The 12,792-nt window shown below is 45.0% G+C and overlaps 1 protein-coding gene across 1 annotated transcript; it reads right to left on the bottom strand.

Annotated features, from left to right (window-relative positions):
- Positions 1–6,319: 6,319 nt before the first annotated feature.
- On the bottom strand, positions 6,320–9,655 carry LOC123053136 (splicing factor-like protein 1). The gene is made up of 2 exons (XM_044476539.1): positions 7,283–9,655; positions 6,320–6,627 (listed from the first exon to the last, which is right to left on the bottom strand). The coding sequence occupies exon 1, from the start codon at positions 9,570–9,572 to the stop codon at positions 7,323–7,325; it is 2,250 nt and encodes a 749-aa protein (XP_044332474.1). The 5' UTR covers positions 9,573–9,655; the 3' UTR covers positions 6,320–6,627; positions 7,283–7,322.
- Between the last annotated feature and the right edge of the window lie 3,137 nt (positions 9,656–12,792).

The following is a 12,792-nucleotide window of genomic DNA, read 5'->3' as shown; positions in this document are numbered from 1 at the left end:
GTGTCATGAACAAGCAAATTTCCTTTCTTGTCTCTCATGTGTTTGAAAAGTTGAAACATTTTTGATGTATTAGTTAAAATACATTTTAGTATGTGTTAGATGCATACTCGAGTACTTGTTTTCTAGAAAAAGCTAGGAAGCCCTTGCGTTGTTCCTATCAGGGGCGGCTCGGGCGGAACCCCAATCCCATAGCCACCGAAACCCCGGCCTCTATGCCCTCTCCCCTCACCGCCACTGGAAGGCACTGCCAGGCTTTACCTCGAGGGACAGCGGCGGTGGGGCCGCTCCTCTCACGCTGGTGCGGCAGCATGGCGATCAGCGTTCTCCGGTGATGTCAGGTAGCGTCCAGGCATGGTACTAGGCCGGAGGACTGTGGCTTCCTTGCTCTGATTCGTCTTGACCTCTGCATGTGAATGACGGCATTTGACCCGACGGATCGGGCCCCCTCTGCTCGGATCTGGCGTGGGTGATTGCATGAATGCATCTAGCGACCTTGGCCTCTTCTGCATGCGTGGGTAGCGGCTCGGAGCGATCTACACGGATGATCTCGTGACAAGGATGTAGCTTGGGTTGTGGGGCTCAGATCCGCCGCAATCTGGCCACCCTTGATGCGGTTGCTTCTCGTCGGCGAGGTAAAGCTGAGTCGACGGCCCCGGGTATGGTTGTGGCACCAGCCTGCTCCTCCCTTGTGTGGCGTTTGGATAGGTGGTGCTGACTTGCACGAATCTGGCGCCCTGCTTCTGGATCTGCCGGTGGTCGTGCCTAGTCATTAGGCGGTGATCACTCCGACTAGCGGTGGCGGCAACCTGGCTACAGATTGCGGTGGCCATCGAAAGCTCTTCATGAGAGTTTTATCTCTTTAGATCAGGTGGTTGGTGTCAGCGGTAAGATACAAACTATTGACAATGACTCGACGCAGAGGAATAGTTGTGCAGCGGTGGCACATCTGCATGTAGTTGTTGGGATCATGGAGAAGTGACGGCAACAACACATTAGTGACTTTGATGGTGGTGCTACTTGGGCACCCAGTCTCGAGCTCCGGAATGAAAGCCTAGGTCTGACCCCAGTCAGGTACACTTGGCAATGGCGATGTTATTATATCGTTACCTTGTTTTGTTGAAGGCATTGCTCCGATATGCTCGCACTGGCTCTTCAGAGTGAAAAGCTAGATTTTGACCTTGAATGGTTGGATACGGCGATGGTGGCGCTTCAACGTCGCTCCCTTCTTGAAGGCATTGATGTTGAAGAACCTCATCATCTTTGTGTGTCATGAGATGGTCAGTGCAGATATGGTCTCTCATGTAGTTTGTTGATCGTGGGTATGATCGCTTTGGTGTTTATTTTTCTTTTTCTTCGCCCGCACATAGCTTCTGTCTTATATAACTTTGATATTTGTCGGTCTATTTTTATGTGCGTGTGTTGGTGTTGATTATGTGCATACTAGCTATGCAGATGTCAGGTGTGTGCTCATTTTGTTTGTATCTCTTAATCTTCATTTTGAGCTAATAAAATTCATTCTTTGTAAAAAAAACACCGCTTGTTCTTGTAAGTCCCACCTCTCCTAGTCTCTCAGACGTGCAATACAAACAATATATGAGACCACACTTCGGTTCCAGAGCTTTATACCTACCACGTATAACTTTCTCATTTCGTTTCTCCACATGCACCGGAAGTGGAATAATAGGCCTCTAAAATCCTACCTCTTGTGATCAAGATCAAGGGCGATCGGGTTTTTGGGACAATTACCCATGACCGTTGGCATCTTTCTTTATGTGGCTGCACATGATGACTTCCCAAGGACGACTACTTCTCTATGCCGATAATACATGGCTCCTGATAGAATATTCTTTGGCTCTCGGGTATATATATACCTGATATGGAGAAAAAATAGTAATTACAAAAAGTAAATAATTGAAGTTTTTTTTTAATAAACTTTTTGAATAGTTTGGATTGCTTACCACATGTGTCACGTGGTTTTTTTAAAATAAACTTGATCTTCTGTTGTACTGACATAAAGTTTCACAAAGGAAAAACTCTCGTCAGCTTCAGTGCAAAAAACAAAATTTTAAGATCAAAAAGTGTGAATAGTTGCTTGTACATAGTGTTGATTTTTTTTTTACCCAAGAGCCAAACATGCTTGTCCGCTTCCGATGCTACTACCAACCCGTCTTCTTCGCTCCATTGTATGTGCTCTTATCGTTTTTATCTTGTCTACCAAATCATATGTCTAAATTCATTTGTCTCTGATCAAATTATCATATCTATTATGTTTATCATATTTTACTGAATGATCTATATAAGGTATCAAATGGTTCTTGGAGGTGACATAAAAATAATTATTTCTCCCACGCGTCGCGCTTAAGAAATAGCAAAACCATTTTTCAGATATATTCTGTGTCATAGTTATCCCTTTTTTGTGAAAGGATCCCACTTGGATAATTATACTTACACAATTTTGTGGCGGATCATGTAAAAAGTTGATTATCATCGCAGACAAGTAGAGCACTCTTTTCCTAGTCGCCGTGAGAGATGGGGACAGCGGCTCACGTGCTACTTTGAATTCAGCCAGCATCATCTTTAGTTTGATCGCTAGTGGCTGCCTGTGACTGCGTTCGTTACTGAATCCTGATTCGTCGATCTCTTCTTTCTTCTTCTCTGTTCCTTGGTCGCAACTGATTATGTAGAATCATTCAGTCCCAGTCAATGGACTACAAGACCGACGACAGTGATGCAGGAAGACCGAGTCTGATACTACTAGCAGAATCTTATCTTTTAGTATTTAACTAAAAATGAAAAAACGCTTTATTATTAAATGGGGTACACCCAGCACGTGTAGTTTGGCATAAGAGATACCCAGTCTGCTAAGCAATTTCGGTCTCGAAGTCGTCTGGCTGTCTTCTAGAAGCAAAATTCCCTACGGGCTTCACGGGAACAAGGAGATGAGAGCATCTGCGAACCATACCAGCCCCAAACCTTCAGGCGGTCTGCCCGGTCACTGTCTGGATAAAGAAACATCACTAAATCGGATGGCTCATATCCGACCCAAACAATCGAACTGACCGACACTTCTCATACTCTATTAGGGCTGATATCAGCACACCCGGACGGGCCGACGCGGGCGCCACGTCGGATCAGCCAGCTAGGGCCCACGCCACCCCCACCAATACCCCCACAGATACCCTAGCCTGTCGGATGAACCATAATCAAACCCCTCACTTCTCTTAGTCCAATCATTTGTTCCGCTTCCCTCATCTATCCCCCTTCCTCTCAAATCCGCCCTCGACCATGGCCAAGTCCGGCCAGGACTCCGACAGCAAGCCCGATCCCATGGACTGGGGGCGGTCTCGTGAAGGAGGAGGACGACAGATCCAGTAGCGACGCGCCAGACGAGGAGGAGCTCGCGCCTGGACACCGGCGGGAGCTCGAGCTCGGTCGCGTCCGCCGCCAGTTCCTCCACACACCGCCGGTGGAATGCGGGTCGTGCCCACCTATCTCGTTTCGCGTCACTCCAGATTTGGAGCAGGGCGAGAGTCTCCCCTTTCCCTCCGGAGCCAGCAACGCCCTAGCAGCGGTGGGTGCTCGTGCCCACGGCTCCCTTGCGAACGCGCATGCAGGAGTCCGAGGCGAAGGCAGCTCAGTGCGAGCGGCAACAGGGCGGCGGCTGCGGTGGAGCCCGGCTCTTCCCGCTAACGGGCACGCTCCGTCCCCGTCGACCCGGAGCAAGCATTCCACGAGGTCATGCAACGCTTGCTGACCACGACGGATTCCGACACGAGGCGACTCCGGCACAAGAACACAAAGGTGCTCCGCCTCAAGCTTGAGGAGTCCGAGCGCCTCGCGAGGGAGGAGTCGACTGCCACCAAGGCCACCCGCCACGCGAAGGAGCAGCCGCGCCTCCTCCGCCGCTTCTCAAGCTGCATTTCGTCAGTATTGGAGAGCGGCACCACCAACACAGACGACGACGACCCACCCACCGCGGATGCATACATGGAGATGGACCACCGCGCCACCAACCGCAAGGCCAAGGGCCCTCCCCTTTATCTCATATTATTTTCTTTTGGGTCCGATTCAATAAATATGTTCTAAATTTCTTTTTATATGTTGATCTACGTTCTTTTAACAGGGATTTATATTAAGCAATTCCGGTTGTGGATGCTGCCTGAGGGACACTCGCAAAAATCAGCCGACGACGAGCGATGGTACACCGGCTGGAACGGCAAAGAGCTCGCGTGTGACTGGCCAACTAGACTAAATGTAAGACCGCTTTCCGCACTGACGTGTGGCCGTAATAATAACCTTTGTGTGGAAAGGTTGGGTGGAAACGGAATGAGTCAATAGGGCGTCGACCTCCCCTACATATTTAATTTCTTCTCCTATAAAAAAACTAGCAAGACAAGTGGGGGTGCTGAACTAAGAGGCAATTATCATCACCAAGTTTCTTATGGAAGCGTACTTGTCGAAGTTTCGCAAGTATATCTATTGTTCTTATACTAGCCACAATGAAGAGTAATATACACATAGCCCTAAACTATGTTACTATATTCATAGTGTGTCATGCAAAACGTCATTTATTAGGTCATAGACTCATATTGCATTGAAACACGTGAGCAAGTTACTCAAAGTACCTCTCTCCTCATTAACTCATTACCATATAAGCAAATTTGCTGAGTTAGACTCAAATGTTACTACTTGCGTTACTCCCACTGTTGCTAGTCTTAGAGCTTTGCAGCAGCCAAGCTCAAGCTTCATTTCAAGTTCGAACTATGACTTCTTCACTCTCCACAGGCCTATATAGCCAGACTAAACAAGAGAACAGACACGGCAAAGCGGACAACAAATATAGTGAGAGTACGATAATTCTTGTTCGAAGGCATGTTTATTATACTCTTGCCTATATTAATTCTTGTTTGAAGGCATGTTTATTTTTTCCAGGTGGAAGGGACCAGACTACCCCGATTATTTTGGATCTGAACTAACGGTTGATTATTTTACGGGTGTATATCATGTAAGTCGCTGCAAAACAACAATGGAAGCACGGCCTGAGGCATGTTCCTAATCCAGACTTTGTTCAACAATGCTATCACATCCAGAACCTATCCATGAGAGTGCAACGTAAATTTATTTGTAAGCGTTCTCAAAACAGCAAAAAAAACCCAGATTATTTCAGAGCATGTACAAAGATGACATGAAAAAATCACTGTTATCATGTCTATTCAGAGACCAGCCTCTTATAAAAGAACACAGCCTACACACACCCTATTACGCCAACAAACAAGATAAGCAGCAGAACTGTTGCAGGCCATTTCCCAAGCAAACAATCCAGGTAGCTCACTCAAAAAAAACTAGCCAATCTACTCTTGCAAACTGGAGGTGGTAAAGATTGAAGTGCTAAATATAGAAGTGCACAGCATATTTCCCATTGTTGTATCCTCTCGTGTTTTAATGTGTGTAAAAAATAATATTTACTAGTAAATCATCCTAAATTAGTTTCATAATATAGTAACCTTCATCAATATAACAAGAACAATAATCATAATCAAAGGAAGTTAAAAATCTTTCTAGCAAATATTTTCCTTCCCTCTAGAGCACATCAAAACATAACTTTTTGAAAACAGTACGTAATAGAGTGGCCTACGATGGGGGCAAAGCCGCCAGACTATGTTCTTCCACTAGCTACCGAATCTCCTACTTCCCTCTCTATATTATACATCTAAACCTACTATGGATCTCAGCCAACTGGTTTCCAAACCTTCAAATGAGCTCACAACATAAAAATCATGTCAGTATGCATCTTGAGCATATCCTCCATAATGACTTTGATCTGCTTGCCAGCATGTCCTATAGTTCAGTTGCAAAGAAATACTTATTAACATGTTAGAATGAGCGTTAGCAAACAGAAAATATATCCCTGTATCCATGAGTTTCCAGCATGGATGGTATGCTTCGATACCTTAATGCACAATAGACTACCAAAAGGGAGAAAGTTGTCACTGTTTGTTAGTAGAAAATGGAAATGGGAAACCATATCGAAAATTAGTAGATCCCACAGTGAACAAGTGACAGCAGCTCAACAATACCTGTTAATCAAGGTACTAACTCTGCCTGCCTGTGCCAAGCTATCAGGAGCAAACTGCCAAACAACTTAGGCAAAGACGTAAGGTGGGAAAGCTTGAGATATTCATCAGAAGGCAAACATACATTTCATACATTATTATTATACCAACCACCAAGGGGGGCAGAAAATCGAGGGAACCGGTATTCAATCGAAGAAGACCACCAGTGCTTACCAAATCAAGGGGGGAGGGGGGAGAAACATCAATAATACAGGTGAGAGTATAATAATAATAAAATTAATATCACAGCCAACAGAGCATTAAAGTGACGACAAAAATGTCAAGTAATGACAAGAGCAACACAAAACGGATGTATTAGTAAAGGGTTCCTTCAAATAGTTCTGGAGACGGAGATAAAGCAAATGCATGTTGCCCAATGAGCCGGTAATGCTTAACCTCCTCGACCATCCAACGTCTGCAATGGTCATAACAGCACAGCAAGGTTAAAGATATGAGTCCCAAACTTCCAACAACAAATAAATCAGGTTCGCATTAGCTCCATGAAACCTTAAGCCTGCCAAAAGAGTTGAAACAAAATCAAACATGTTAGTCAAACCACTTAGTAAATTTGGATAGTGTCCATCAAGAATAAACGAAGACATGAAAACAACATTTCCTATCATAATGGAATATCTGGTAAAGTTCATATTGAAATCTCTAAAATGACTTGTATTTAGGAACGGAGGAAGTACTCCCAAAAAGGGAACACGTGGATGGAAGTTCATTCCAACTTCACTAAAAGAAGTCATGAAACCGATCAGCCTCAGATTTTTTTTTAACGCATAGGTCTCATTCTGAAGTACAGCCTCAGAAATGATGCAAGAATTTTGATGTAAAAAAAAGACAAATAATCAATTAGCAAAACCAGGGTCTTGGGATGGAACAGATTTCTGAAGTACAGGCAACAATTGGACATAACCAAGTCTGTAGCACAAACATGAAATGGGAGACATGCAAGCAGCTGATACTTTCTTAAGGCATGAGCAAGCACTCACCTTTCTTGACAGCATCTGGGATCAAGTTCACATAATAATAGCGTAATATGGGCAGAAATAACAAAACATGAGTTCCCTAGTTACTTAATTCATTTATTGATATTATCCTCCTTAGAGCCTAATTGCACCACTTGCGATTAATGAGATAAAATACAAAAAGATAATGTAAGTTACCTTTCCCAGTGTTGAAAGAAGTGCCTCAGCTTCGCTCATATCACTTCATCTCCGACATAAATTTATCATACTCTGCATCAGCACCATAGGGAGGAGTGGGCTGGTCGTTGGAGGATGGCAAAGGTGGTGGCGGCGGTGCATTGTGGGTAGCCCAAGGTGCCGTTGCAACGCTCTGCGAGGAATCAACACTAGCCGGCGGTGGCGGTGGAGGAGGTGCGTTGTGAGTGGCCCAAGGTGCAGTTGCAATGCTTTGTGAAGGATCAACACTAGCTGGTGGTGGTGGTGGTGGAGGCGGCTGGACTGGTGTGACAGATGGATAATATGGGGCATAACCATAAGGTGGTGGAGGGTACATATGTGGCATGTTTTGCGCACCAGAGGTCCCATATGCTGGAGCAGGGACAGGCTGGGTAGGTGCACCAGAACTTGGTGGTGTTACACCCGGAGGGTAGTTCTGTGCACCATCATTTGACGTAGTGCCTGGTGGAGGTACTGGAGCTGGTGGTGGTGGGTATTGCATACCATATGAATGTGGAGCAGTTTGGCCAGGTGCAGGATTGTACATGCCTGGTGGTGGCGGCGGAGGGTACGAAGCATAAGGTGGTGGTTGTCCCCAAGGAACTGGAGCATAGCTACCTGGAGGAGCTGGTGGTGGTGGATGTCCTCCCATGTAGGGCTGCGAGTTGTAGCCACCAGCAGAAGGATCTGCAGAGTGGTACATCTGTGGTGCTGGCGCTGCTGGAGGACCAGGGGGGGCAGCTGGCTGTGGTGGCTTGCCTGCAACTCGGACTGCAATAGTTCTCCCTTCAAGATGGTAACCACTCATTGCAGCAATAGCTGCATTAGCCTGTGAGACATCTGAATATTTCACAAATCCATACCCTTTACTCTGCCCTGTGTTGCGATCCTTTATAACCTTTGCCATAACAATCTCCCCAAATTGTGAAAATAGGTTGATCAGCCCTGAATCATCAAACATAGGTGGCAAGTACCCAATATAAAGATTGGTCTCGTCATAATCCTTCTTGAGCCCGTTGGCTCCTGTTGTTGCTGCACCATTACCCCCAGCCCAGGGTGAGTTGCTACCACTGCCGCCGCCGCCACCACCACTACCACCTGTTATAGCCAGCATCGGACCACCAGACTTGTTCATGGACTCAGGTGCACTCCCACCAAGCTCAGCAAGGAAGTTCTGGTACTCATCGTCCATTTTCTTCCCAGATGTGCCCTTCACTGGACAATCAATTGTCGGGTGGCCACCATCGCCACAGATCTTACACTGCACCTCGCTCTTAAACGTTGTTGTCCTGTTCGGGCATGCATACTGTCGGTGACCCGGCTCCCCGCAAGTCCTACAAAACTCATCGTCCCTGATTGTTCCGTTCAGGGCTGCAAGCTCCCGCAGCTGCTGCCGTTTGTGCTCATTTAGCACTTCGTCCACAGGGGTAAGCAGCTTCTCCACCATGCCTGCAGCAGCCTCCAACGCTTCTTGAGTATCAGCCTCAACAAGCACATGAAGGTCCTCATTCTCACTGGGATCTGGCTTCAAGTCCCTCTTCTGCAGCAACTTCCCTTCCTTGACGCTGCCCTTCCCTCGGATTACGATCTTGGCCCCCGTCTCCTTCTCCATCCGCTTCTGTGTGTTGCCACGGGGCCCAATAATGAGCCCGATAAAGTTGTACCCAGGGTACTCCTTCATGGGGATGTAGAGCTTCTTATGGAGCTTGGGTGGGCGGTAATCAGCCGGGGGCTTGAAGGCGGGATTGCGGCGGATCAGCTGGGAGATGATCTCCTGCCGCTCGCGGTTAAGGCGCTCCCTCGCCCGGTATTCGCGGGTGTTGATGCGGATGCCCAGGTTATCGTATATTGGCTCAGGGGACGGCGAGCGCGCGCCCTCAGGACGGTCGTCGAGGGGGAGCCCCGACTGCAGCAGGCGCGAAATCTCTAGGAGGCGCGAGTTGAGGTTGTGCACCTCGGGATCCATCTCGGCGGCGAAGTCCTTCATGAAATCCGGAAGTGCGATGGTCGGGCGGGGCTCCTCCTCGGCCCAGCGCGACTTCCGCTTCCGTCCTCCCGCGCCGCCCTCGCCGCCTGAATTGGCACCGGATTCGTCGTTGGACTGCTCCCATCGGCTGCGGCGGCGGCGGCGGGAGGACGAGTCGCCGTCGCCAGCGGCGTTGGCTGAGCCGTTGTGGTGGGGCTCGGAGGAGGCGTCGCGCGAGGCATCGCGGGGCGGGTCGGACGAGGGCTCGCGAGATGGGGAGCGGGCTAGGGTTTCGGCAGAAGCCATGGCTGCGGCGTCTGGTGGGAGGAGGAAAGCTGTGGGGAATTTGCTTCTAGCGATTTCGGTTTTATGACTCGTGGGAGATTTGTCCCGTGGAGATACGAGTTCGGGGAAAGGCGGTTTATGTTCGGTTGGGTTTCTCTGGACCACGTGCTGGGCCGAAACAGGAAAAGGGAGTCGGGCTCTTTGGTGGGCAAGTCATGGGCCTTCTTTGAAGAAGGGGCCTATCGAAATCACTACGAGTACTCGTTGCAAAGATCACTCTAATTCCCCTGTTTGCGACAAGTGGCGCACATACAACGCGTCACTTGTCGCAACCTGAGAGTTTTTTTTTCATAAATCTTTTTATTTAAAATGTTTTATCTCTCAAACCATGCGTCCAAATCTCGAACCGCTTTCACCGTTGGATTCCTCGCGTCGAGATTGTCAACACCAGATCCCATATTGATAGGTTTTGACGAACTTTTTTTTCACGAAAAAATCGGACGAGAAAACCGAACCGGGAGCACGGGTTTTTTTCCGAAAAAGGCACGCCCGTGCCTTTCACGAAATCACAACCGTGCCTCTCATGGAAACAAAACCGTGACTCTCGTGGAAGAAAAAAAAAAGAGAAAACATGTTTTTTTCGTTTCCGAGGAGGCACGGCCGTGACTATCGCGAAAGCACAACTGTGCCTCTCGCAGAAGCAAAACCGTGACTCTCGTGAAAGGAAAAAAAATAGTAAACACATTTTTTTCGTTTCCGAGAGGCACGGCCGTGACTCTCGCGAAAGCACAACCGTGCCTCTCACGGAAGCAAAACCGTGACTCTCGCGAAAAAAAACGTGTTTTTTTCGTTTCCGAGAGGCACGGCCGTGACTCTCGCAAAAGCACAACCGTGCCTCTCACGGAAGCAAAACCGTGACTCTCGCGAAAAAAAAACGTGTTTTTTCGTTTCCAAGAGGCACGGCCGTGACTCTCGCAAAAGCACAACCGTGCCTCTCACGGAAGCAAAACCGTGACTCTCGCGAAAGGAACAAAAACAACAGAAAACGCATTTTTTTCATTTCTGAGAGGCACGACCGTCACTCTCGTGAAAGTACACCCGTGCCTCTCGCGGAAGCAAAACCGTGACTCTCGCGAAAGGAAAAAAAATAGAAAACGTGTTTTTTTTCGTTTCCGAGAGGCACGGCCGTGACTCTCACGAAAGCAAAATCGTGCCTCTCGCGAAAGGGAAAAAAACGCGTTTCTTCGCGCAAAAGAAAATTTTTCCCAAAAATTTATTTTTGTCGAAAAGCCAAGGAAGACTGGTGAAAAACCAAAACATCGAAAAAAAGAAAAAAAACGTTTAAAAAGCCGAAAAAACATGCGGAAAAAAAATCCGAAGGGAGCGCCCAGAGCGCGGCACGTGGTGAATGGCTGAGGGCGCGCCAAGTGGCGCTGATCGTTGCGAGGCTCCCGAAGGAGCGCTCCGCTCATAAAGAATGAGTGAGACCGGCGCTCAATCAATCAGCCACCAGTAGAGGATAAAGGAAAAAGGGGTTCATCAATGAGAGGCGCATGAGATTCTAACTAGCTGCTCTCGGGGCCTATGGCACCCTTGGGAAAATCCTATGTGACGCAAACTGTCGAGGGCGAGCGACGCGATCTGGGCCGGCTCGTTAGCGGTAAGCGTAGCTATGGTTTTCTCCGGTTTTGGGAAGACGGTTCCTCGAATAAGTTTTTCTTTTTTCTTGTTGTTTTTTGTGCCTGGTTTTCATTTAGGTTTTTTCTTTTTTTATATTTTCTGTTTCTTTTTTTGTTTTGTTTTCATTTTTATATTTTCTGTTTCTTTTTTTGTTTTGTTTTCTTTTTATCTTTTTTGTTTCTTTCTTCCTTTTTCTTTTCTTTCCTTTTGTTGTTTCTCTTTTAAAAAATTCACAAATTTTAAAAATGTTTAGAATTCAAATTTGAAAATATGTTTGTGCTTTCAAAAAATGTTCTCAAATTTTAAAAAATATTTGTGTTTTACAAATGTTGATAGAGTTGAAATTTTTCATATTTTCAAAAACTGTTCGAGTTTTTCAAGATAATAATCGCAATTTGAGAAAAAACATTGTATTTCTAAAAATTGTTCGCACTTTCAAAAATGTTTAGGAATTTCAAGAAATATTTGCTGTTCAAAAATTTCGTTCGCAATTTCAAATATCGTTATCGTTTATGACATTTGCTCACAATTTCAAAAAAATATTGTTTATTTTTTGACTTATTCTTTCCTGTTTCTTTTTTTGCTTTTCTCTCCTTTTTTCTTATTCTTTCGAATTTCGTTTTCTTTTTTATTTTAGAATTATTTGTTTATATGTTTGTGTTTTTTCAAAAAATGACCGCATTTCCAAAATTTGTTCATGTTTCTAAAAAAATTCAGCTGTTTCGAAAAATGTTCACGGTTGCAAAAAATGTTCTAGTTTTCAAAAACTGTTTGCAATTTTCAAAAAATGTTCATATTTTCAATTTTATTCGAGGGAGTTTCAAAAAGAATTTGTGCATTTCCAAAAAAAATTCACGTTTTCAAAATTTTGTAAATACTTTAAAAAATGTTCCAGTTTTAAAAATATGCATATTCCAGAACCATGTTCGTATTTTTCCGAAAGTTTATGATTATTCAAAATTTGTTCAAAATTTTTGAAAAGTGTACTCATTTTGTTAAATATGCATTTTTGAAAGAAAAAAATTGATTTTTTATAAACATGAACAAAAAATGTTCATGTTTTCAAAATTCGTTCGCAAATTTCAGAAAATGTTCGTGTTTCCCAAGATTGTTCGCATGTTCCAGTTTGTTCGGGAGATTTAAAAAAATGTTCAAGTTTGCAAAGTACATTCATGTTTTTTAATATTTGTTCACAAATCCAAAAAATGTTTGGAATTTCCAAAAATGTTCGTGTTAAAATTAATTCATAAACACCCAAAATGTTCATTAAAAAATGTAATTTCCTAAAAAATCGCAAATTTATAAAATTGTTCACATTTTGTTTATGAGTTTGAAAAAACTATCCTGTTTTTAAAAAATGTTAGTGTTTTAAAAAATTGTTCACATTTTCGAATTTTTGTCCAGAATTTCAACCTTGTTCTCTGTTTTCAGAAAATGTGAGTTTCCTAAAAAGAACTCACAAATTCGATAGATGGTTGAGCTTCTAAAAGTATTTCCGTTTTGAAAAAAATTCAGTTCGAAACTTAAAATGTTTCAGATTTGCCCTAGCTTTTAGTTTGTT

The sequence above is a fragment of the Triticum aestivum genome, chromosome 2D, assembly GCF_018294505.1.
Source record: "Triticum aestivum cultivar Chinese Spring chromosome 2D, IWGSC CS RefSeq v2.1, whole genome shotgun sequence".
Classification (NCBI taxonomy): Eukaryota; Viridiplantae; Streptophyta; class Magnoliopsida; order Poales; family Poaceae; genus Triticum; species Triticum aestivum.
Note: the sequence above shows the minus strand (reverse complement) of the source record. Positions and strands in the feature narration are given on the sequence as shown.